The 24114-nt window shown below is 35.4% G+C and overlaps 1 protein-coding gene across 2 annotated transcripts in view; it reads right to left on the bottom strand.

Moving 5' to 3' along the window:
- Positions 1-1217: 1217 nt before the first annotated feature.
- Positions 1218-24114, bottom strand: part of CCNC (cyclin C) — a 28731-nt gene continuing 5834 nt past the window's right edge. The window contains exons 2-13 of one of the 2 annotated variants that reach the window (XM_030316029.1): positions 22753-22859; positions 21531-21615; positions 21079-21148; positions 17229-17280; positions 10892-10947; positions 9974-10009; positions 9208-9299; positions 8541-8608; positions 4898-4977; positions 3883-4001; positions 3000-3094; positions 1218-2457 (exon numbers count right to left, since the gene is read on the bottom strand). In XM_030316029.1, the coding sequence (XP_030171889.1) occupies positions 3043-3094; positions 3883-4001; positions 4898-4977; positions 8541-8608; positions 9208-9299; positions 9974-10009; positions 10892-10947; positions 17229-17280; positions 21079-21148; positions 21531-21615; positions 22753-22859 (817 nt within the window). In that variant the 3' untranslated portion in view covers positions 1218-2457; positions 3000-3042. The remainder of the gene's footprint in view (positions 2458-2999; positions 3095-3882; positions 4002-4897; positions 4978-8540; positions 8609-9207; positions 9300-9973; positions 10010-10891; positions 10948-17228; positions 17281-21078; positions 21149-21530; positions 21616-22752; positions 22860-24114) is intronic. The other variant, XM_030316028.1, reaches the window with a different exon arrangement.

Raw genomic sequence — 24114 nt, forward strand, 5'->3', positions numbered from 1 at the left:
TGTATTTTTACATTTACAGCACATCTCAGTTCTGACTAGCCACATATTCAGTGTTCAACAGCCACATGTAGCTAGTGGCTGTCACACTGGACAGTGCAGCCTACAGCTCTTTTTTTAACAACTTATCATCACTAGGTGATAAGTCACAGAAAGCAACAACCAGCCATGATATGCTGTCTGTGGAAGACACCTTTAACAGTAGTCTACCCTCTCAAAAAAAATTTTTTTTGAACTTGATCAAGCCTTTACATTCAACTACCAATTTATAGAAAATACAGAAAAAGGAGCATGTTAAATGGCACTTCAAAGATACATTTAGTAAGATCCATATGGTGGGAAACCCTCAGTAGATAACCAAACCAAAAAGGGGAATTTAAAAAATAAGACAAGAGGAATCCATGAATTTTAAAAGACTTAAAGGATTTATCAATCAGTTGCAATGTCTGGTGCTGATCCTGACCAGAATTATTTATTTTTCATGGTATTTGTAACTGAAAATATGAACAATGAATATTTGGTAGTACAATATTATTTTAACTAATTCTCTAGGTATAAAATTTTTTTCTAAGAGCCATTATCTTTAGGAATACACACTGAAATAATTATAGAGGAAATATGGTACCTTGCATTTGCTTCAAAATAATATGCATGTTGTGGGAAGTTAACGCAAATTTAGGTGAAATGAAATTGGCCATGAACTGGTCATTATGGAAACTGGGTAATAAATACATGGAGGTTCATTACAGAATTTTATTTACTCTTGTATATGTTGCTTTAAATTTTCTATAATAAGAGGGTGAAAACAAAACAAGTCATATGTACTAACTTTCAAAATAAAAATTTTAAAAGAATATAGGTAGGCTTAAAAAAAAACTTAAGGTTAAGTCAGTGGTTGTGATATATAATCACTATGCTCTTCCAACTCAAACCCAACCTTAATTCCTTCAGACCTGAGGAGAGCATTTTTCCTTATTTCTTATTCTGCCCGTAAGCCCGTAAGACCTACGTTTATCATTGGTACTGACTTTACAGTACCGCTTTACCACTTTACCCCAACTTATCTGATCCTCTCCACAAGGAAGCAAAACTCTACAGTCTAAGAGCCATTTGAATTACCCACTTGACAAACTATAGAAGACTTTAAAACTTGTCTAAAGGAAGAAGGACACTCGGAAAACATAGGCAGATTCAAAATGATAAATTCAAGACATTAGTCATAAACTGGAGAACATTACTTTTATTCTTGAAGTTTCATACTAGGAAGTCAACACTTAATTTAATAATCCATTGTTCACAATTGATTTATAAAAAAACTTAATCCTTAAATTGTACATCAATATCCTATGACTTCAAATTTCATCACTCTCCTTCAAATCTGAAGAAAATGATTAAGTTCCACAGACAGCACAGTCCCACTGACATAACAATTTGTCCAAGTCCTACACTCATGAGAATTAAGAATGGCCAGTATCAAACTGGCCTGAAACCTGATTGTGTTCCTGGCTCAGGATACCTGTAGTAAATTTGTAAATCCACACTAAGACACAAAAATAAACTAGGGAGTGTATGTCATATAAAAACTTTTCACAGTAGAGTAAAAATTAACATTAAAATGTTACCAAATTTCAACCATATCATGGTGTTTTATCCAATTAACTTTCAAAATGCCTGATTAACTGTGAATCAAATGCAAATAAGGTCATGTAGGATTTTTTTTTTTTTAAGTTTGCCCAGCATTTCAAAATGGTTATGGAATTAATATAACTTTTAAAATGTCAAAGTATGCTATACATATTGCACTTTTCTGCTAGGCTGGGCTAGTATCTTCCATGGCAAGATACTAAAACTACGAATAAAATACACTTTTAAATCAATAGGTACTTGATTAATTTCCCTGAAATTATCAATATCGTTACCAAAATCTTCCAGGATTTTGTAAGATTTGATTCCTTAAATACAGTTTTAAAGTTTAACTTAAGGAGGGAAAAAAACCCTCATATATTTGACTTTTTATGTCTTTTTTTGGTCCTTCAATGACCAAAGAGAATTTTAGACAAATTATGCTTCATGTTTCCTGGCTTAATAAAAAGCTATAATTTCTATTATCCAAATTAAGAAAAATTATACTAATCAAAAGTTATTAATTTTGAAATGTCTATGTATGTCTGTCTGTAGGTCCCCTTAGAACCTTTCCAAACTTTTATAATCAAGAGATTTCAATCAATTATGTACTAGAATCAAATCAGGTAAGGTAAAACTTATTTTGCAAAAATAAAATCACTTCCCAATATGCTTGACAGAAACAAGCTATTCATTTTCATTTGTGTTCCATTGAAGACATAACTGAAATCTGTCCAATGGTTTATTTCCAACTGGTCCACTACGGAATTCTTCGGAATGTTTTAAGATTGGCTGTAGCTAGAGTTCTGACTTCCATTTGGACCCTGCTCTCCTTCACTGTTCAAGTGGGGAAGAAAGAGATTTTATACCAATTAAAAGACTCATTTTCAACACCCTGATAAGCCAACTAATTTTTAAAGTTAGTTACTCTATGGTAAAACTCTACAAAACAAAGACACTCCTGATTGTCTGACAGAGATTGCAAAATTAAAATACAGAAGACTAACATTTGGTTTTATGTTTTTATTCTTCCATAACTTGGTGCCCTCACACATTACAAGTATTCTGGAAGTTAGCGTCCACATACATTCAAAACATTTAAATAAGGGTATGGGATTTCACTGTCATTACAGGTATCACTCAACATAGAGATTAGAGCTTTTTCTGAACAAATTTCCTGTAAAATTAAATCTTATATATAAAATCTTATTCCTACCAAATATGAAAATCAAGAAGTGTTCTTCTGAAAAAATGACTGTCCAAAGGCGTAATAAAATCACATGTAAATACAGCAAACTTTTATTTATGAGTCAGAAAATAAAAATGGCAATTTCCTGGAAAATGCTGAATACTTAAAAATAACTAAAACTGAAAAATACCAGTAACTGTGGCAATAGGATTATTGCCTTATCTTGTCCATCATCATCTTGCAGCTTCAGGCCCTGCCACTAGTGGAGAATCACTCAGGGAATTTCTGCAAAAAACGCATCCAAAGGTAGCTGTTTGAATGAATGCCTTAAACAGCTCCTTGCGTAAGTTAATTTTTTCCAAATGGTAACATTAACTTATCAGATCTACAAATCTATCTTGATACATTCTATAACTTATTTTTCTTGATAAATGATTAAGATGGGTAGCATTGCTTTATTTCCCTTCACCTTTTTTCCTACTCTAAATGATCTGATGTGAGAGCTGAGAACCACTGAATTAAATGAATAGATCCCATAAAAAACACCAACCAAAAAAAAAAGAAAAAACAAAAAACTCTTAGTACAAGTGATTCATATTTAGCAAAATTATGGTACTATATGCCACAGTTCTTCAAGTCCCTCAAAAGCCAAAATTCTTTATTTATCTTTACAATATCAGGTCACTACGGAAATTTATGAAACAGGGTAATAGCCAATAGTGGAGGGTGAGGGGGAAAGACAGAGTTGAAATGACATGGGATACTACAGAATTCTTTATTCCTGAATTTCAGATGAACTAGTTCTGCTTGAATTTATGTGCAGTATATAGCAATATGTTGAGGGATACCTGTAAGAGACCTGCCATTGCATTAGGAAGTTAACAGAGGATCAGATTAATGTATTTTTTTAAATGAGACACTGTCAATCAAGTCAGATTGAAAAAAAGTTATATGTATCATGAAGTTTTGGAAGAAATTTCATGAAAACAATACAACATAATCTATGGAAAAATATGAAAATGTGTATGAAATACATAATGAAATGAAACCCATAATTAAAGTCTATAAAGTACCTGTTTGGAGGAGGTTTTGGTTTCGGCATCTTACTAAGAATAGTTGCCATCTCTTTTCTCTCATCAAAATTCTTCCACTGCTCATACAGTTTCAAAATAACCCTGATTATTTCCAAAATCTAGAAGGAAATATTGAAAAGTTCTCAGTAGCAGTATCAAGCAACATGTACTATGTAAAGAACACACATCCTGAGGAAACAGTGAAGACAGAATCTCTGTCCTTAAGTATTCGGGTTAGATTAGACAATCCTGATAAATGTGAAAGCAGTATTTTTACCACACTGCTCTGTAGGCTTCTCCTTCAACCCTCTCATCTTTTAATATGCATACCTTGTCCATCCTTATCCATCTCTGCAGTTGGTTTCCTTCTATCTGCTAATATCTTAAACCAAAACAAAACAGTGAGGAAACTGGAACAGAGGTCTAAATCATGATAGAGTATGCCACTACAGAGTACATTCCTGTAACACCAATTGTTTCAAACAATTCGGTGGGAGGTGGTGCACCAAAGTCGTCGTTTTGTTTCTCCGTTAATTACATATGAGTTAAGGTGCTCAAAAACTGGCAGCTACAAAATCCATCGTATCCATTTCCCAATTAGCCCTTTCTTTCTCATCTGAGTAGACCTCACTTGGATTGATCTAATGCTATCAAATTGCAGCAGAAAAGGTAGAAAAAAAGGGCAAAACCCACTTTGTCAGGAGGCAGGCTGTGTTACAAAAGTTTACAGTGGTATTTAGCGGTCTCCAGGTAGCTTTTACAATAATCCTAGAAATGAGGGGTAGCTTTGCAACTAAGAAAACCAAAAGTTTACCATTCTGTTTAAACCCAAAAGACAAATATAACCTAAACAGTCAATATCAATTCTTCTCACCAAACATGTTTCTTAATATTTTTACCAAAAATCATCTTAGCCTAGTGGACAGCATACGATTTTAGACTCATGTTAAGTAAATATCACATTAACTTTAAAATGTTCAAGCTTATATTCAATTAAGGGAATTTTAAAGACTACCTTCTCCATATCCACAGAAAGTTCAGCAAACCACTGTCTGGCATCTTTCTGCTGTACAACACAGGCTACATGTAGACAAGCTGGAAAGAAAATGAGAGAAAGGCCCATGTTTAACTGCAAACATGAAATGTAGGGACTTAGGGCTAAAGGTAAGATTTTCACTTAAAATATTCATCTGCATTTTCCAATATTCCTTATAAAAATGACATAAACTCATCTAAAAGTTACCAGTAACCATCCCATCAATTTAATATAACACAAACAGAAAAAATTAATAGACTGTATTAAGGTTCTTGATATCTCCTGCTCCTTACTGTGTGCCAGCCATGGTATACTTGTTTGTGAGTCAGGGCATGTTAGGAAAAAATCCAGTGAAGAAACTAGAGCAGGGAAATGATCCCTGAACAGTGGTGAGTGGTAAAAATACACCCAAAGTCAGTTTGACATGTTAAAGAGAAAAACAACAAAAACAACAATAATATGCTGATATATTTCAATAAATTATGTTTTAATATTTCAATTAAAAGCAGTGCTGCCTCTGTTTTAAGTTATTAGATAGGATCAAGTCAGGTGAACACCAGGCACCCAGGTATAGAACTCATGTTATAATCAAATAGAGCCTAGAAAAAAATGTAATGCATCATATACAATATAATTACAGTTGACCTTCAAACAACATGGGGCTTAGGGGCACTAACCCCCTCTGCAGTTAAAAAATCTGCATGAAGGGGCACCTGGGTGGCTCAGTCGGTTGAGCATCTGACTTTGGTGCAGGTCATGATCTCATGGGTTAGGGAGTTTGAGCCCCATATGAGGTTCACTGCTGTCAACTTGTCAGTGAAGAACCCACTTAGGATCCTCTGTCCCCTTCTCACCAGCCCTCTGTGGCTTGCACTCTCCCAAAAATAAATAAATATTAAAAAAAAAAAATTGCATGTAACTTTTGACTCCCGCAAAACTTAACTACTAATAACCTACTATTGACTGGAAGCCTTACTGATAAATAGTCGATTAACACATATTTTGTATATGTATTATATACTTTGTTCTTAAATAAACTAGAAAAAAAAATGTTAAGACAATTATAAGGAAAATAGATTTACAGTTCTATAAAAAAAAACCAAACCTGTGTATAAGTAGACCTATGCAATTCAAATCCATGTTGTTCAAGGGTCAACTACATATACACATTACATACAATATAACCTAACAAAGAGAGTAAAAGAGCCCAACACAACAATCTACATCACAATTTTCCCTGATATAATTCCTACCAGCAGCTTGGCTACCCTGAGACACCAGCTTCTTGAGTTATATTCCCTGGTTTAGTTACCCATATGATTTTGCTAAAGATGTCAATTTAGGCAATCAGTGACTCAAATGGGAACTGACATAGTGGTTGCCCCAAGTCAAACGAAGCTGTAAAGTGGGGTGTAGGTCCTGGAGAGACTGAGAGGCCAAGGGACTGAAATTACAGTAACAGGTAACTGAAATACAGTGGAAAATGCCATAACAGAGCATACACAGAGTAAATCAGAACCAGAGAAGACATCCTAAACCCGGACTGAGGTGATGTAGGGAGTTTGGGAATGGGGAGGGTGTCACTAAAGACATCTGAGCCAAGTCTTAAAAAAAAGGTGAGAGTGGGAGCAGAGAATGGTATGTATAGGTTAAAAGAAGCTATGTATTTTATCCAGAAACTGGGAGGAGAACTGAAAGATTTGAAAAAGCTCTTCCTCGGGCGCCTGGGTGGCTCAGTTGGTTAAATGTCTGACTTTGGCTTAGGTCATGATCTCACAGTTCACGAGTCCAAGTCCCATGTCTGGCTCTGTGCTGATAGCTCAGAGCCTGGAGCCTGCTTCAGATTCTGTGTCTCCCTTTCTCTCTGCCCTTCCCCCACTCATGCTCCCTCACATGCACACTCTTTCTCAAAAATAAATAAAACATTAAAAAATAATAAAATAAAAAGCTCTTCCTAGCTCAGGGTTTCTCAACCTTGGTGCTACTGACACTGTGGGCTGGATACTTGAGACTGCCTGTACATTGTAGGATGCTTAGCAACATCTCTGGCTTCTACACACTAGATGCCAGTGGTATCCGCTCCAGTGGTTATTTTGTAATAATCAAAACCATCTCTAAACATTGCCATACATCCCCTGGGGAGCAAAATTATCTCTGGTTGAGAACCACCAGCCTATCTCAACTGTGGCAGACAGACTGGCTCTCTGAGAACAGGGATACTAGATGCCAATTAACCAGTAAGGAGACTGCTGTGGTCACCTGAACAGAAGTGAGAAGATGGCTATGAGATTACCAAAAGGACAACTGAGAGGAAGGCACAACGGGTATTGGTTACCAACTAGATGTAGTATCGAGGGAGATGAAAGAGTCTAACGGTCAGGTTTCCAATTAAGGTAACTAACTACTGCTATTTACCAAGCTAGCAAAGACATTAAAAGGAACATCTTCTTAGATAAAGTGACAGGTTCAGTCCTGGTCATGAGTCTGAGGTGCCAGTGAGACGCCAGGTGGAGCTATCTAAAAGGTAGATAGATACAAAGAACTGCTCAGGAGCAAGGCCTTGGTTAAATAAGGAGTTGAAACGTTTCAACCCATAAGAAATAGTAGAAACCATGGGGCCCAGTGAGACTACTCAGGAAGAACAAAGATAGCAGGGGTGCAAAATTGCAGGACATGGCCTACTATTCCTTGCTTCTTACCCATGTGTTCCTTCCCAATGAACCCAGATTCCACTTCAGAATCCTTCCAAACACAATGGTTTCAGAGAACATCCAGGACTACAAAAGTATAATAACCTATTTGCCACCCCCAATGTAAGAAGGCTGAGAAATATTAACATTTAAGGAATAACTGAAAAAAGAGAAACTTATGAAAGTAAGGTGGTGAGAAAATAGGGGGAAAATCAAGAAGACAGAATCATGGAAATCAATACGAAAAAGAAACTAGTAAGTGCTTAATACATGGCAGGCATTACAGGTGCTCTACAAGATATTTAGTTCTTGCAACTAATAGTTCATTTAGTTCTTGCAACAATTCTGTATGCAGTTAGAATCCCCAACATTTTGCAATTAAGAAAACAAACTCAGGTTAAATACTTTTCCCACAATTGTAAAGTAAGCAAAGTTTAAATTTAGGACTATATAACTCCAAAGATTGTGTTCTATCCCATTACACTGCCTTCTACAGATAGATAAAATGGTAGCTAACTTATTCTTCCAGCAAAGCATTGACTACAGAGCTCCTTTACTGCACCTCTAAGGACTTAGTTGGGCTTAGGAAATAAAAGGCCCAGTTATTCTATGTAAGTTACAAGTAATATTAATAGGCTTAATTCTGAACTTTTCTTCCTAAACAAACAAAAATGTTCTATTCAGACACTGGTCAAAATTATTTTAAATGATTAAAAAAAAAAAAAAAACTTACCAAAAGAGTGGGGTGAGAGGGACAATAATCCTGATGTATGAAAGTTGCATTTCATATTATTGAAAGTTCACATGCAAGGATTAGTCTATTACTTCATGAAATGTAACAACATAAAGTATAATAGCGTGAAATTTCTTTTGAGATGACCTAAATATGCTTGTAACAATTTAACTAATAAAGGTATACCATGCTTACATACCTAAAGCTATCATGAAAGGAGGATACAGTAGGCAAAGATCCGTTCTGTAGGTATCATTCACTATCCTCCTATAGAAATGTAAATCATATTATTACTGAAATCAGAACTATCTTATATGATTGCACATCTCCCCCCAGAGAGGACCAGATTTCCCATCTTTGTACATACTTATATCTTTAATAGTACTGAAGTACAAATACAAAGGTGAAAAATATCAAGGAAAATGACCATAAACATATTTTAATGAATAAAATTACAGCTAAATAGATTCTAAAACTTAAAACCCTACAATAAATTACAATATAAGGATTTTTCCAATTTTTCAAAAATTAGAAAATCAAAGAGGAAACCAGAAATTATATAATTAACTAATACGTATGTTGAATACCAACAGAAGTATTCTATTTGAAAAATAATGTCTTAATTTTTATGTACTCTGTTTTTCATAAGAATCAAATTTTAATGGAAATATTAATCAAATAAAGATCCTTACAAATTTAGCATTTATATCAATATAGTTAAAATTCAACACGGAGATTATTCCATTTAACATACAACATCTTGGGACACCAGCTTAATTACTTTAAAAACACTAAACTTCATATTCAGTTGTCAACCTTCCTAGCTAATAACACATTACACTATGAATAACTTCTGTTCTAATTACCATGCAAGGGGAAGCAACATGTCTTCTTGGCCCATGTCCTGCACATACTGGAGCAAAGGTCTATAAGGATGATACACTATCAAGCAACAATCCTAGAAACAGTTTAAAAAATGTGTATGTATAAAAACAGATATATTACAACACAAAAACTTATCATTACCCAACTGATTTGTAATTGTGTATTTCAAAATGTATTTCTCTAACTCATGCTTGCTTCCCTCTTATTCTGTTAAGCAAGCAGTATGGCAGCCCTAAACTCTACTATAATAGTGAAGGCAGTGCTCTCTCTGGAATATACCTTGGTAAATCGGTTGGCAGTCAGTCAGCATCCATTCCCTTAGAGACTCAAAGTGTCACATCTGCAACACACTGAAACCTCTTATTAGCCTATAAATCCATAATTCCCAACTGGAGGAGAATTCTGCCAAAGACATAATCTATCTTTAAATAACACCACACACATACACAAATTGTGCAAATAATTTACAGTGGCTTAATGTCCTGACTAGTTTGCTTGTAATCCTTTTATTATAGTTACTATAGAACAGAAAAATTTTCCCATCCTAAGTGGGCTATACAAATTATTTTACAGGCTTCTGAGAGGATATAGGTGATGATGCTACTAGGTACTATGATTTTACCATCATGTATCACTTGGATGGTTTTAAAATGCACCTCCCTACAAATCATTTCTTTAAATAATTTCTGACTTCACTAAATTTGAACATGTTTTATTCTATTAATCACAAGGAAGTAATATACTTACCATTAGTTCTAAAAGATAGAATTCACATTCTAATATCTGTTTTAAAAATAAAAAGATTATAAATGTCAATGTGAAACAAATCAGTCTACTTAGTCTAACAATTTATATACGTTACAGTAATACCACAAATTTTTACTAAAATTTTTTTAAATCAAGCACATAGCAGCTTATATGAAAATGAACATATGCAACAAAAATTACCTTTTTACTATACTACAATGAATGGAATTATGATTATATCCTTATAAGGAAAAGCCAGTTCCATATAAGGGTATCTATTTTTTTTTAATTTAAAATATCCTGTGTAAACTTCAGATTTTCCAATACACTTCACAAATGCAAAATGCAAAAATGCAATTATCTCCACTTAAGTGTTACTTAATATATTACAAATCAATAAAAGGAAAGAATACTGAAAATGAAATAAAAAAATCTAATTTACATAGAATGAAGAAATCCCTTGCAAAGCAGAAAAAGGACATGCCTCTTAAAAACGTTAATAGAAATTCATCTTCTAAACTAATGTAAAGTTTCAAATATAGTTTTCATACTGTTCCATTATAGTAGTTCCCAGCCCTAGATGCACACTAGTATCACCTGAGAGATTTTAGAAAATACCAGTCCTCAGGCCTCAAGCATGAAAATTCTGTTTTAGTTGGTCTCTGGAGAGGCCCTGATATCAGCATTATGAAAAAGTTCCCAAAGCGATTTAATGAGCATCCAGGGTAGATAACCACTGCTATTACATACTTTTTTTTTTTTTTGGTAGAAGTAATTTAGCTTTAATTTTAGATTTAAGGTTTATATTCTTGTAGTACTCGAGACTGCCACTTACAGGTTTCAGTTTATTCTAACATAAAATGGAGCCAGTTTATATACAGCTTTGACAAGTAGTTTTATTTTATATAATATACTTACATGGTTCATCCTATAAGGGAATTCCTTTGGAAAGGCATATGAAAATCTAGTTTTTACTGCAGAAAACAAAAAATGACTTAGAAAATGAAAGAGTAAATTAAACCAATATTTCTTTAACAAGTGTAGAATATTAGAAGAAGGGGTAAATCATTTTTAGTAAGAGCTCTTAGAGATGCTTAGGGACCCAGATATTTGTTTTGTTTTCAGGTGAGGGGAAGAACTAAGTGGCAGGAAGGCCTAGGCCCCTGCCTATATTACAATTAGAGAACTTCAATTATATACCTAATGTATTACTCTCCTCCTCTCCTGCTCATGCTCTCTCAAAAATAAATAAACATTAAAAAATTTTTTTAATCTTTTCAGCTCTAGAATGATATTGTTCTGTTTTTCAGTAATTCAGCTTAGAAGGGATACAAGTTATGTATGTGTTCAAATATATATGTATTTCTAAATATACATAAAAGTTAAAAGGATACCATAACCAAAGAATGTTAACAGTGGTCATCTGATTTAAGAATTTTTATTAATCTGTACTATCTGTAATAGATACTTCTTTATCAAAAGATATATTTTAATAAAACCATAAGTGTATGTGAAAAGTTCCTACAACTTTTTCATACCACACACAAACACACACGTACAGTTACAACTCTCCTTTGTCACTAAGAAAATACAAATGAAGAAACTATTAACTATCAATCCTCTATCTCCTCAAAATGATATGAGTGTACACATTTAAATACTACTATTTGAGAAAATTGTATCCAAGTCATTATGATGCAACATTTCATTAAATCAAGTGATTACCGACAGGCTCTAGAGGATCTGTTCTGTGATCCCTTCCACTTGTACAAAGCCCAAGACCTCACAGAGATTTAAATTTTTTTTCATTTATTCTATGTACTTTATTTTCAAAAAGTTTTATTTTGTAAACTGGGTATCCTAACTAATTTAGATAGGTAACATCTGCCAAGATTTGAACCCTAAACCATTTAAAATTGATATTAGGAAATGTATACTCAAGCTTTCCTTTCCTTCCTCCTTTAATTTATTTGAAAACATACCAATTATTTATTTCTGAGTTTTACAAATCCTTCTGATGTAAACAAGATGTAAAGTGTACAAATATAACAGGTATTTATTTACATAATGGTCACTAATCAACAAGGTAAAGTTATCTCTGTACATTAAATAAATCTACATCTGTAACTCATAGACCTTGACACCTAACTTACTAAGATTTATCTGATACTATCAACTTCTCTCCTACTCCATGATAAAATTACTCTGCATTTTGGTTTTCTACCTCCTAATCCTTTTCTAACTTGGAGGAAAATGCACCCCTCCTTTCTATCGCTACCTCTACCACTTGCACATTTGCTTCCCATCTACTCAATTGACAGTTCACACTTTGTTTTGCACCTTTAACCAGTCCTCCTCCAATAAATCTGTCCTATCACTTACTAGTATGCTCAAATTTCTCTTAAAAACAAAAGTACGTACAACCTTTATCAAATTATATTCCTTTGCTTTCTTAAAGTAGACTATTTTTTGGAACATTTTTTAAGTTTACAGAACTGAAGAGATAATAGTTACCACATCATCCATGTTACAGGCTGAATGTTTGTGTCCCCCCAAATTCATATCCTGAAGCCCTAACCCCCGTGTGATGGTATTTGGAGGTGGCACTTTAGGGAGTTAATTAGGTTTAGATGAGGTCATGAGGGTGGGGTCCCCATGAAAGGATTATCATTTTTTTTTTTTTTTTTTAGGATTAGTATTCTTATAAGAAGAACAGTAACCTCTCTGTCACGTGAGAACACAATGAGAAGGCAGTTGTCTGCTTGCCAGGAAACAAATGGCTGATCAAGGAAATGATCAAGGCAGACACTCTGTTTGATCTTGGACTCTCCAGCTTCCAGAACTGTGAGAAATAAACACCTACTGTTTAAGTGACCCAATCTATGCTATTTTGTTCGAGAAGCTTGAGCAGACTAAGACAACCGCTCACCCACCCAGTTTCCCTTGTTATTAACATTTTATATTATATTAGTATGGTATATTGTTATAAATAATGAATCAATAGATAATTATTAACTGAAGTCCATAGTTTATTCAGATCTCCTAGTTTTTTCCTAATGTCCTTTTGTCCGTTCCAGGCTCTCATCTAGGAGACAACTTTACATTTACTTGTCATGTCTCCTTAGATTCCATTTGGCTGTGGCAGTTTTCCAGACTTTCCCTGTTTTGATGACTTTAGCAGTTTTTGAGAGTACTGTATGTATGTGTGTGTGTGTGTGTGTGTGTGTGTGTATATATATATATATATTTTAAGTATTATTTTGTTGCTTGACCCTCTACTGGAATTTGTCTGATGTTTATTTGATGTTTAAACTGGTGTTGTGGGATTTTGGAAGGAAGGACAGAAAGTGCCATTTCATTCTATCACATCAAAGGTACATAATCCTAGTGATTTATCACTGCTGACACTAATCTCAATCACCTGGCAAAGGAAGTGTTTGTTGGGTTTCTCTTATTTCCCCCTGCCCTTTTCACAATGTACACATTAGAAGGAAGTCACTATCAGGATGCCTGGGTGGCTTAGTCAGTTAAGCGTCCTACTCCTGATCTCTGCTCAGGTCATGATCTCACAGTTTCATGAGAGGTTCATGAGATCAAGTCCCACAACAGACTCTGCACTGACGACACAGAGCTGCCTGGGATTCTCTCTCCCTCTCTCTGTCCCTTCCCCACTTCCATGTGCTCTCTCAAAATAAATTTTAAAAACTTAAAAAAAAAAAAAAAAAAGAAAAAGGAACTCTTTATGCACAACCAACAGCTAAGAAGTTGAAATTTATGCTTTCCCTATTTGAGGGTGTAGTTAGGTACATAAATTATATGAAATTCTTCCATATTAGAGATTTGTCTCTTCTCTTTTATTCAATCATTTATTCATATCAGTATGGACCTGCAGATATTTATTTTATACTTTGGGTTATAATCTAATACTACTTTTTAAAAAACATTTTCTGGCACAAATTCTTCTAGCTTCAGTTGGGTTCCATGTCCCTCTGACACATCCCCATTAAAGGTAGGTTTTGTTTTGGGTTTTTTTGCACTTCCTTACTTTTTGGCACTATAAGATGCTCCAGGTCTATCTTGTTTATTTCCTGTCCCAATCATTTCTCCTAGGAGCCCTAGTTCCTTTTAATGGAGAATAGTATTAGAAACAAAGATCTGGGCACTAGGTGAACTCCCTGAAACTGGGATGTCATTGCTTATAGACTCTCTTAACTGACAAAGCCTACACACACACACACAAGTCCACATATCTATAAATATTTATGTGTATTTATGTTAAGGTAAACATGAGTTCATACTGAGGTCTCTGATCACCACATGGATCATTCTAATCTCCTCTCTTTGCTTATATGTATATTCCCACTCCAGCAATGAGAAACCTGGCTCTAAATATCTGCCATCCATTTACCATGGATGTATCTATCTAGTGGAATTGTTTAATTCCAGATACAAGTAAAGCAGTATCAGAATTGTTAACTTGTACCCACCTTAAGTATCAAATCTATCAACTAGAGTACAGAGCTTACATGCAGTTCCTTTCGCCTTTAGTCTTACAGACTATACTTCTCCCCAAAGTTACTTTGGTCAGCATGTCCCCACACCCCCTTCACTGAGGTTGTTTCATGTATCTGTAATATAGATTCTCCTCTTCTCAGCACCTACTTGCTTAATTCTTTGCAATCTGGCGTCAACCCCCACCCCATAATGTCTAAAGACAGCTGCATTCTCTCTCAAAGATCACAAACCCAAAGGTCTGGTTCCAAAGGTGTGTTTTTTTTCTTTGGTACACAACTTCCATGCAGCACAAGACACTATGCAACTCTATCTTTCTTAAAATTTATCATCCCAGATTTCTATCACTGGCCTCACATTTCTAAAATGTTCCACTGATACATTTACATTTAGAATGTCCAAGATTAAAATTTAACTCTTTTCAGAACCCCCTTATTCTCCTCTTCTGGTAGCACCTTCACATTCCCAGTGACCAGGCATAATAATATCTCATCATTTTTTTTAACTTTATTTATTTAGAGAGAGACTGAGAGTGGGCTGGGGGGAAGGGGCAGAGAGAGAGAGAAGGAGAGAAAGAATCACAAGCAGGCTCTATGCTGTCAGTTTGGAGCCCAAAGCAGGGCTTGATCTCCCCAACCATAAGATTATGACCTGAGCCAAAATCAAGAGTTGGACATTTAACCAAATGAGCCACCCAGGCACCCTTCAAAAGTCGTTTTTGACTCTTCTTAAATCCTTGCTTTTTAAAGTCCTGCTGACTCTGTAATGCAAATCTAGCTTGCTTGTTATCCTTGATGGGGGCCAAAACATCATTAAAAATTTTTTTTCTTAATGTTTATTTTTGAGAGAGAGAGAGAGAGCACACGCACATGAGAGCAAGACGAGGGGAGGGACAGAGAGAGAAGGGGACAGAGGACCTGAAGTGGGCTCTGCACTGATGGCTCGAACTCACATGAGACCATGTGAGACCATGACCTGAGCTGAAGTTGGACACTTAACTGACTGAGCCACCCAGGCACCTCCCAAAACATCATTTTAGGCCTTCACTAGTACCTACCTGGATCACTTCAATAACTTCAAAATAATTTTTTTCTACTTTAATCTTGTTGGCTTTTATTTCTCACAACACCCTGTGGTGATGGCACTCACTACAGTTTGCAGTTTTATATGTATTTTAAAGGGATATTTTTTGTTGTTTTAAAGTTGTGGTAAAATATACATTACATAAAATTTATCATCTTTAGCCATTTTTAAATATGCAGTTCAGTAATATTAAATACATTCACAATGTTGTGCAACCATCACCACAATCCAGCTCTAGAACTCTTTCATCTTGCAAAACTGAAAACTCCATACTCATTCAACAATAATTCCTGATTTCCCCCTCCCTCCAGCCCCAAAACAGCTACTATTCTACTTTCTATCTCTATTAATTGTTCATAATATTAAATGGAATCATACAGTATTTATCTTTTTGTGACAGGTCTATTTCCCTTGTCATAATGTTCTCAAGGTTCATCTGTGTTTGTTTGTTTAAGATTTCATTTTTAAGTAATCTCTACACCTAATATGGGGCTCGAACTTATAACCCTGAGATAAAGAGTCACATGCTCTACCTACTGAGCCAGCCAAGTGCCCCAAGGCTCATCCATGTTGTGGCATGTGAAAAACCTCAAAATCTGACTACTTCAGCTCACATTCTCCTCCAGTTCATCTTATATTATTTTACCAGATTCACCTAACACACAATTCTGGCATCATCCTCATGTTGAGAAATAAAGCCTTCAATTTTACTTTCTGTTGACAGTATCGCCATCAATGCGATATCTCTGGTATATTAAATTCTATGCAAAATTGATTATTACTCTTCTCCCTTAGAAGAGTAAAATATGACATGGAAAAGACTGAATTAGATTATGACACTTGTCTCAAAAAGGGAATGACCCAAAATATGAAAATTAGTCTGGTTCACAAACTTAAAAACACAAAAAACCTTCTGCCTCTTCTGTGTAAGAGCACAGAAGTGAAAGAAAACTCTGTATTATCTTTTATTAGGTGGTGTCTTTGTGCTTAACCTATGAAGATGGAGCACAGCATAATGTTAATACCTTATGTACAATATTTTAAAATCACTGGTCTACAGTGTTATTTCCTTTAATGTCATGACTCAGAGGCAGCTAAACCCCATCTTTTTAGAAAAAGAACTAAGGCCAAAAGGTAAAGCAATTTGCTCAAGGTTATATAGCTGCTGTTTAGACAGAACTGGGGCTGGCTACTATAGTCAGAATTTTTTTTCCTATACCATGTTTTTCAAGATGGAGGGAGAATAAATAATTCCTATCAAAGACATACACTACAATTACTAAAGAGTTTACTTCACCCACAAGAATGACACAATAGCTAGTCATTACAAAGCAATAAAATATAATAAAACTGGAAAATAAGTTTTTTTCTTAACTCTTATTATTTAAAGAGTCATTGAGTTGATGTTTTTGGATCAATAGTTACTACCCATTTTTTGTATTAAAAGTAATGTCTTAGAAATAATACCATAGATGGTTTTTAAAATGTTTGTATTTTCACTTTATTTTTAGCCAAATATACTAGCCATAAATGTGACTGCAGGAGATTTAACAAACCCAACCAATCTCTCACAGGTCTCATAAACTGAAAAACATTTTTGTTCTATGGAGCTTTTTTAAAGAAGTATATCCTTAAAGCAGGATATACTTTTTTCACTTACATACAGAAGTAGCAGCAGAAATCAATCTTGTATTTGAGACTACTCCAAATTCCTAGAGAAATAAAAGTGGATGAGATCAGGCATATAATAACCCAATGAACCTAAGGGTATATGGGGTATATTAAAAACAAAGTATTTCCCACGTACCTCCCCCATGTCTATAGTCTGTTCACCTTGAGGCATGAAGTACTTAAATCTCTCAATGTATTACCTTTCCTTAATATTGCTGCAATAAGACCAATGTTTAAATAATTTTGTAACTTAACATCATTGAGAGGTACCAAATTAGAAACCAAGCCCTAAAGCAAGAATGCCAGCTTTCTGCACTCAAATTAGTTCCTAAAAACATTTTTTAGATTCTACACTTAATTGCAAGAAAAATATTAAGTATGCTTCCTATTCAATTGAACCCGGACTAACAAACAGGTACTTCATGCTATTTAGTAATAAAACAGTTGAATCTCTAAAGAAGATAAACTTTAACATCATCAAATAATTCAAAAGACCACAGAAACCATTATTCTTTTTGGAACAGGAAAACAAGAATGATGTAGTAGAATACTTCTAGTATCAGTTCCCATTTCCTCTTTGAATTTAATATGCCACCATTGTAAAAAGAACTGAAATTTATGAGGTGATCCACTTATATTGTCTCATTTAATTTGATTAACCTCATAAGATTACTGATTACTATAGCCTTCACTTCATTTCAAAACAAAAAAATCAAGAATCGGTTCCTTATTCAAGGAAGGGAACTAAACTCCAGGGGCCTGGGTGGCTCAGTCAGTTAAGCATCCAATAACACTTGATTTTGGCTCCGGTCATGATCTTGGGGTTCCTGAGATCCAGCTCTGCTTGGGATTCTCTCTCTCCGTCCCTCCCCTACTCATGCACGCTCTCTCTGTCAAAATAAATAAATAAACTTTAAAAAGGGGGGTGGGGGGCTAAACTAAATGGAGTCTATTTAAATACCTTCAATGTACATCTGTATCTGGGGGCAGGGGTGGGTGGGTATGTATAAGTGTGTGTGTGTGTGTGTGTGTGTGTGTGTGTGTATTTGCATTTAAACCTCAAATCATAATCACCGAAAACTAAAAAGTAAATGCCTGAGGGGCGCCTGGGTGGCTCAGTCGGTTGAGCGTCCAACTTTGGCTCAGGTCATGATCTCGAAGTTCATTAGTTTGAGCCCCACGTCGGGCTCTGTGCTGACAGCTCAGAGTTAGGAGCCTGCTTCGGATTCTGTGTCTCCCCCTCTCTCTGCCCCTTGCCCACTCATACTCTGTCTCTGTCTCTCAAAAATGAATAAACGTTAAAAAAAAAAAAAAAAAGTAAATGCCTGAGACATCTCAAGAGTCATTTCTATACAATTCCCATACAACTGGACAAAACACAGAAAGATCTGGTCACAGTTAAAGATTAAAAAACATAATGCTATAACCAAATATGAAGTGATACATTTTTTCCCAGGAATAATTCTTTTTTTTTTTTTTTTTTTTAAGTAATCTCTACACCCAATGTAGGGGCTCGAACTCATGACCCCAAGATCAAGAGTCCTATACTCTATCAATTGAGCTAGCCAGGTACCCTGATCAAGGAACAATTCTTCATCCAAAATTCTTAGAGTAAAAACTTTCATATAGTAAATCAAATAACAAAAGATATTTAATAAATAAAACAAATTAAAATTCCCACAATAATCTACAATAGAAGTTCATAAAGATTTTGCTTAGATTTTCCAGACTGGTTATGCTTCAGAGACATCAAATTACATGGTAATATTTGGAAAAACCACCCCATAATATGGGCTTTTTATAAACACTTCCTTTTCCACCAGGGGCACCTGGGTGGTTTAGTCAGTTGAGTGGCCAACTTCAGCTCTGGTCATGATCTCATAGTTTGTGAGTTCGAGCCCCACATCGGGCTCACTGTTGTCAGCAAAGAGCCAGCTTCGGATCCTCTATCCCCCTCTCTGCCCCTCCCCAACTTGTGTGCTCTCTCTCTCTCAAAAATAAATAAACATTATGGGCGCCTGGGTAGCTGGGACAGTTCAGTGTCCAACTTCAGCTCAGGTCATGATCTCGCAGTTCTTGAATTTGAGCCCTGTGTCAGGCTTTGTGCTGACAGCTCAGAGCCTGGAGCCTGCTTTAGATTCTGTGTCTTCCTCTCTCTCTGCCCCTCCGCTGCTCACACTCTCTCTCTCTCTCTCTCTCTCTCTCTCAAAGATAAATAAACATTAAAAAAAGAAAAAAAAATAGTTTATAAAAAAAAAACAACTTCCTTTTCCATTATAGAATTTAGTAATAACAACAGGACTAGTTCTGCCTCTTTAAACTACCACTTATAATTAGGAAACCATAAACCTCTAGAAGGTCTTTCTTAATATTATTTCTAATGGTGTCAACTCTCATTACTTTAGGTAATAGTTGGGAAAGGTATCTTGAATAATCCTAAATAATGACCAAAACAAAACTAAATCAGCATGAGTACCAAAAGGAATATAAACCTACAAGGCTTAAATTACATTCAGTTTTCAAGAATACAGTTATGATTCTAAAGACATCTCAGAAACACAATACAAAGTTTCATAACATTAAAGATCACGTGTATTATAATGATAATCAGTCGGTATCTCCTAGTACTGTTCAGATTTTAACTGTGCTCTCTCAAAAATACTGAAAAGGTAAATAAAGTGAGCAGAGATTTGGTTTCAGCTCCAAGTTCCCATCTCTCTTCTCTCTCTCACCTAATTACCCTCAATGCCCTAACAATTCCTTACTGGAATCTGTATGACTAGAGCCACACCCAATCCTTACCTTTCCTCCTCCTGCTTTCCCTGTGGCTTGGCTGGCAGTCACTATTAGGAGGCAGGGAGGGAAGACAGTAGGACAAAGGAAGCATATGGAGGAGGGACACAGGAGAAGGTACTATAACTCAGGTAATAGTAGAGAAGCTGTCCCCAGCTTGTCGCATGTATGGACTACTACTTAGTGCCAAAAGGTAAATGTCTTAGAAGATACAGAACAAAGCCATTAAAAGCATGGAATCAGTAGCCAGACTCCCAGGGTTCAATACTGGCAGGGCTGGGGCACCTGGGTGGCTCAGTCGGTTGAGCATCTGACTTCGGCTCAGGTCATGATCTCGCAGTTCATGAGTTTCAGCCCCGCGCTGGGCTCTGTGCTGACAGCTCAGAGCCTGGAGCCTGCTTCAGATTCTGTGTCTCCCTGTCTCTCCGCCCCTCTCCTGCTCATGCTCTGTCTCTCAAAAAATGAATAAACGTTAAAAAAAAAAAAACAAATACTACTTCTCCCGCGTATGACTTCTACAATCTTAGGCCAATTTCTTAATCTCTATGTACCTCAGTTTCCTCATTTATAAATTAAGGATATTACACTACCCCATTGTTTGTTATGAGGATTAAGTCAGTTATGGTTGTAAAAGAACTTAGAATAGCACTTGGTATATATAGTAAGTGCTACATAAGTGTTTGTTAAATGAATATATAAAGACATGTATATCTTGGGGCACCTGGGTGACTCAGTTAAGCCAGTTAAGCGTCTGACTCTTGGTTTTTGTCTCAGGTCATGATCTCAGTTTGTGAGTTCAAGCCCCACATTGGGCTCTGTGCTGACAGCGCAGAGCCTGCTTGGGATTCTCTCTCTCCTTCTCTCTACCCCTCCCTGCTCACCCTCTCCATCTCTCTCTCAAAAATAAATAAACTTAAAAAAAAAAATAATAAATAGTCATGTATCTTTGACTTTGTATGAATTTCAGTATTTTGCCATTATTTTGATATAGATTAACCAATGCACATGGACTATACTTTGATGAAGAACAGAAAACTATTTCATACCTCTACTTTGGATGCCAAAAACACACATGTAGGAGCCATTAATACAGGATCTATACTTTTCAGAGAATACCTAAAAATATGATAAGATAGAGTTAAATGTCATTCATATAAAAACACACTGGAGGGGCACCTGGGTGGCTCAGTTGGTTAAGCATCTGACTTCAGCTCAGGTCATGATCTCACGGTTCATGAGTTTGAGCCCTGATTCAGGCTCCGTGCTGACAGCTCAGAGCCTGGAGCCTGCTTCAGATTCCCTCTCTCTCTGCCCCTCCCCCATTCGTACTCTCTCTCTCAAAAATAAACAAACATTTTTAAAAAATTAACAAAAAAACACACTGGAAAGAAATGAAGATAACTCTACGATAAACACATGATTTAGTTACACTAAGGTTCATCAACATTACATAAGAGTTTCAAATAGGTATAACATATTCCCAAAATAAAAGTCCTACCTGGCATAGAATCTCTTGAAATAGACTGTAGCAGTGGCAATAACTTGTTGTCTTAATTTAAGATGTTCACCTAATGCTTGAATAACTAGAAGAAAAATAAAGTTTTAAATGTATCTTCTGATATCATAATATTGACATTGAATAATAACTTCCATGTGATTAAATCATGACTATATTAATTTTTAACAAAAAGAAAAACCTACATATGCTATAAAACTCTATTTGGATCACAATGGACTAGTACTAGGATTTGCAAATCTGTTAAAAAATATATAGGTATGCATAAAAACAATAAAAAATAGAAATTGCCCCAGAGCAAACACTATTCTTACATTAAGAAGGCTAAATGACAGGTATTTCCCTCTGAATGATAGGTATCTCAATGCTTTTCATAGTATCTTTAGAATATAAAAAGAAAACATTAAACAGCTATCAAACTCACTATAACTACCACTTTATAAAGTTTATTAAAAAGTCCATAATGAATCCTTAAAACAACAGAGACAGGTTTGCAGAACAGTGCACTGAGGGTTAGAAAAATCATGTAACAAAGCTACCATGTGACAGAGCAAGGATCTTCTGACTCTAAATCCCCTTCCCTCCAGAGCAAACTTGTAAGATAAGAATGACCAATATAGGATCTCAATCCAAAGACTCCATTTATCCCCAAAATATTTGCTTTAGCCAATCCTAAATTGGGCTTAATAATGCATTATAAAGACTTAGGGCAATCAATGAACACTTTCAAACTGTTTTGAGTATCTCTGATATGTAAGATTCACAAGACTTTATTTAGATCACTTAAAAAGAAAGATAAGTGAATATAAGTTATAAAAAGAATACATGTATAAATAAAAATTTTAAGTACGGGGTGCCTGGTGGCTCAGTGGGTTAAGCATCCGACCTCGGCTTGGGTCATGATCTCACTGTTCGTGAGTTCAGGCCCCACATCGGGCTCTGTGCTGACAGCTCGGAGCCTGGAGCCTGCTTCAGATTCTGTGTCTCCTTCTGTCTCTGTTCCTCCCCTGCTTGTACTCTTGTCTCTCTCTCTCTCTCTCTCTCTGTCTCTCAAAAATAAAGATTAAAAAAATGTTTTAAAAATTAAAAAAAAGTAGAAATGTTAAGTATGGACTAAAACAACTCATCACAAATTACTATACAAAAGTTTGAATTCAGAAGTGACCAACTATACTATTTCAGTCATTTTTTTTTAAATGTTTACCATTTGTAAAAAATATTTGTAATTTCCAATACTCTTCTTCTGAGAGAAACTTTAAGTCCTTCTGGCGTTCCTTCAACAGATCTTGTTTATCCAAAATCCATTGCAAACTAAAAGAAACAAAGATGTTAAAACACGCTACAGATAATCAACTAATAAAGTCACAAAAAAACATTCTAAGATTGAACAAGTTATAAACATTCTGAGAAATACAAAGTGCAAGAAGTAACTCAGAAGATAGTATTTTTCACATTTCTTGAAATTCCAACACTGAGAATTATCTCATTGGGGCACCTGGGTGGCTCAGTTGGTTAAGCATTTGACTCCTGATTTGGGCTCAGGTCATGAGCTCATGGTTTGTGGGTGAACCCTGAAACAGGCTCTGGGCTGACAGTTCGGAGCCTGCTTGAGATTCTCTCTCTCTCTCCCCCTCTCTCTCTGCCCCTCCCATAATCTCTAGCTCTCTCTCTTTCTCCCCCACTGAAAATGAATTAAAGAAAAGAGAATTATCTCACTAATGAATGTAAATATGTTCTGAAAAAAATTCCACTCTAATTTTCTCAGTCTCTCTCGTTCTCTCTCTACCGTATACTACATTTCATTGGTTTTAAGACTCTGATATCAAAAGAGATCTTACAGTCAGTGATGCCTTAGGCTTTTAACTGCTAGTACATTTATTTTTTCTTAGTGATACATAAAATAATGGTCAAGTTATTTGACACCAAATGATGATACCTTAGATTTGAAGTATCTTTTCTCAGTTGTTCATGAGTAACTGGAGTATTTAATTTCCCTACTTCACAAATTCCAATCATGTTAAAAGCTGTTTCAGGATTTATTACACTAATAGCCTCCTCCATCTGCCTAGTCAAGTCTACTATTTTTAACCAGACATATGAAATTGATATGACCCATAAAACTATTCTGCAACTTGCTTTTGTCATTCAGTATGTACTGAAAGTCTTTTTATCTCAACAGATTTGTTATTCAGCATACTTTTAAATTGCTGCACAGATGTATATATGTATAATGGATGTATTATTATTTATTAATTCCTATTAATAGGCAGATAGGTTATAATTTTTCACTATTAAAAATAATGCTTTAATGACTAGCTTTGTAATTCACCCTGTATATTTAGTTAATATTTAAAATAGTTTCCTAGAAATAGAACTAATTGGTCAGTTTTACTGATAACTTTGTTATACATTGGCAGTTTGCAGTCCATATGTGACACCAATTTCCATTCCCATGAAAAGTACATGACGGTGGGTGCCTGAGTGGGTCAGTTGGATCATCTGACTTCAGCCTAGGTCAGGATCTCAGGACTCCTGAGTTCAAGCCCCATGTCGGCACAGAGCCTGC

The sequence above is a fragment of the Lynx canadensis genome, chromosome B2, assembly GCF_007474595.2.
Source record: "Lynx canadensis isolate LIC74 chromosome B2, mLynCan4.pri.v2, whole genome shotgun sequence".
Taxonomy (NCBI): Eukaryota; Metazoa; Chordata; class Mammalia; order Carnivora; family Felidae; genus Lynx; species Lynx canadensis.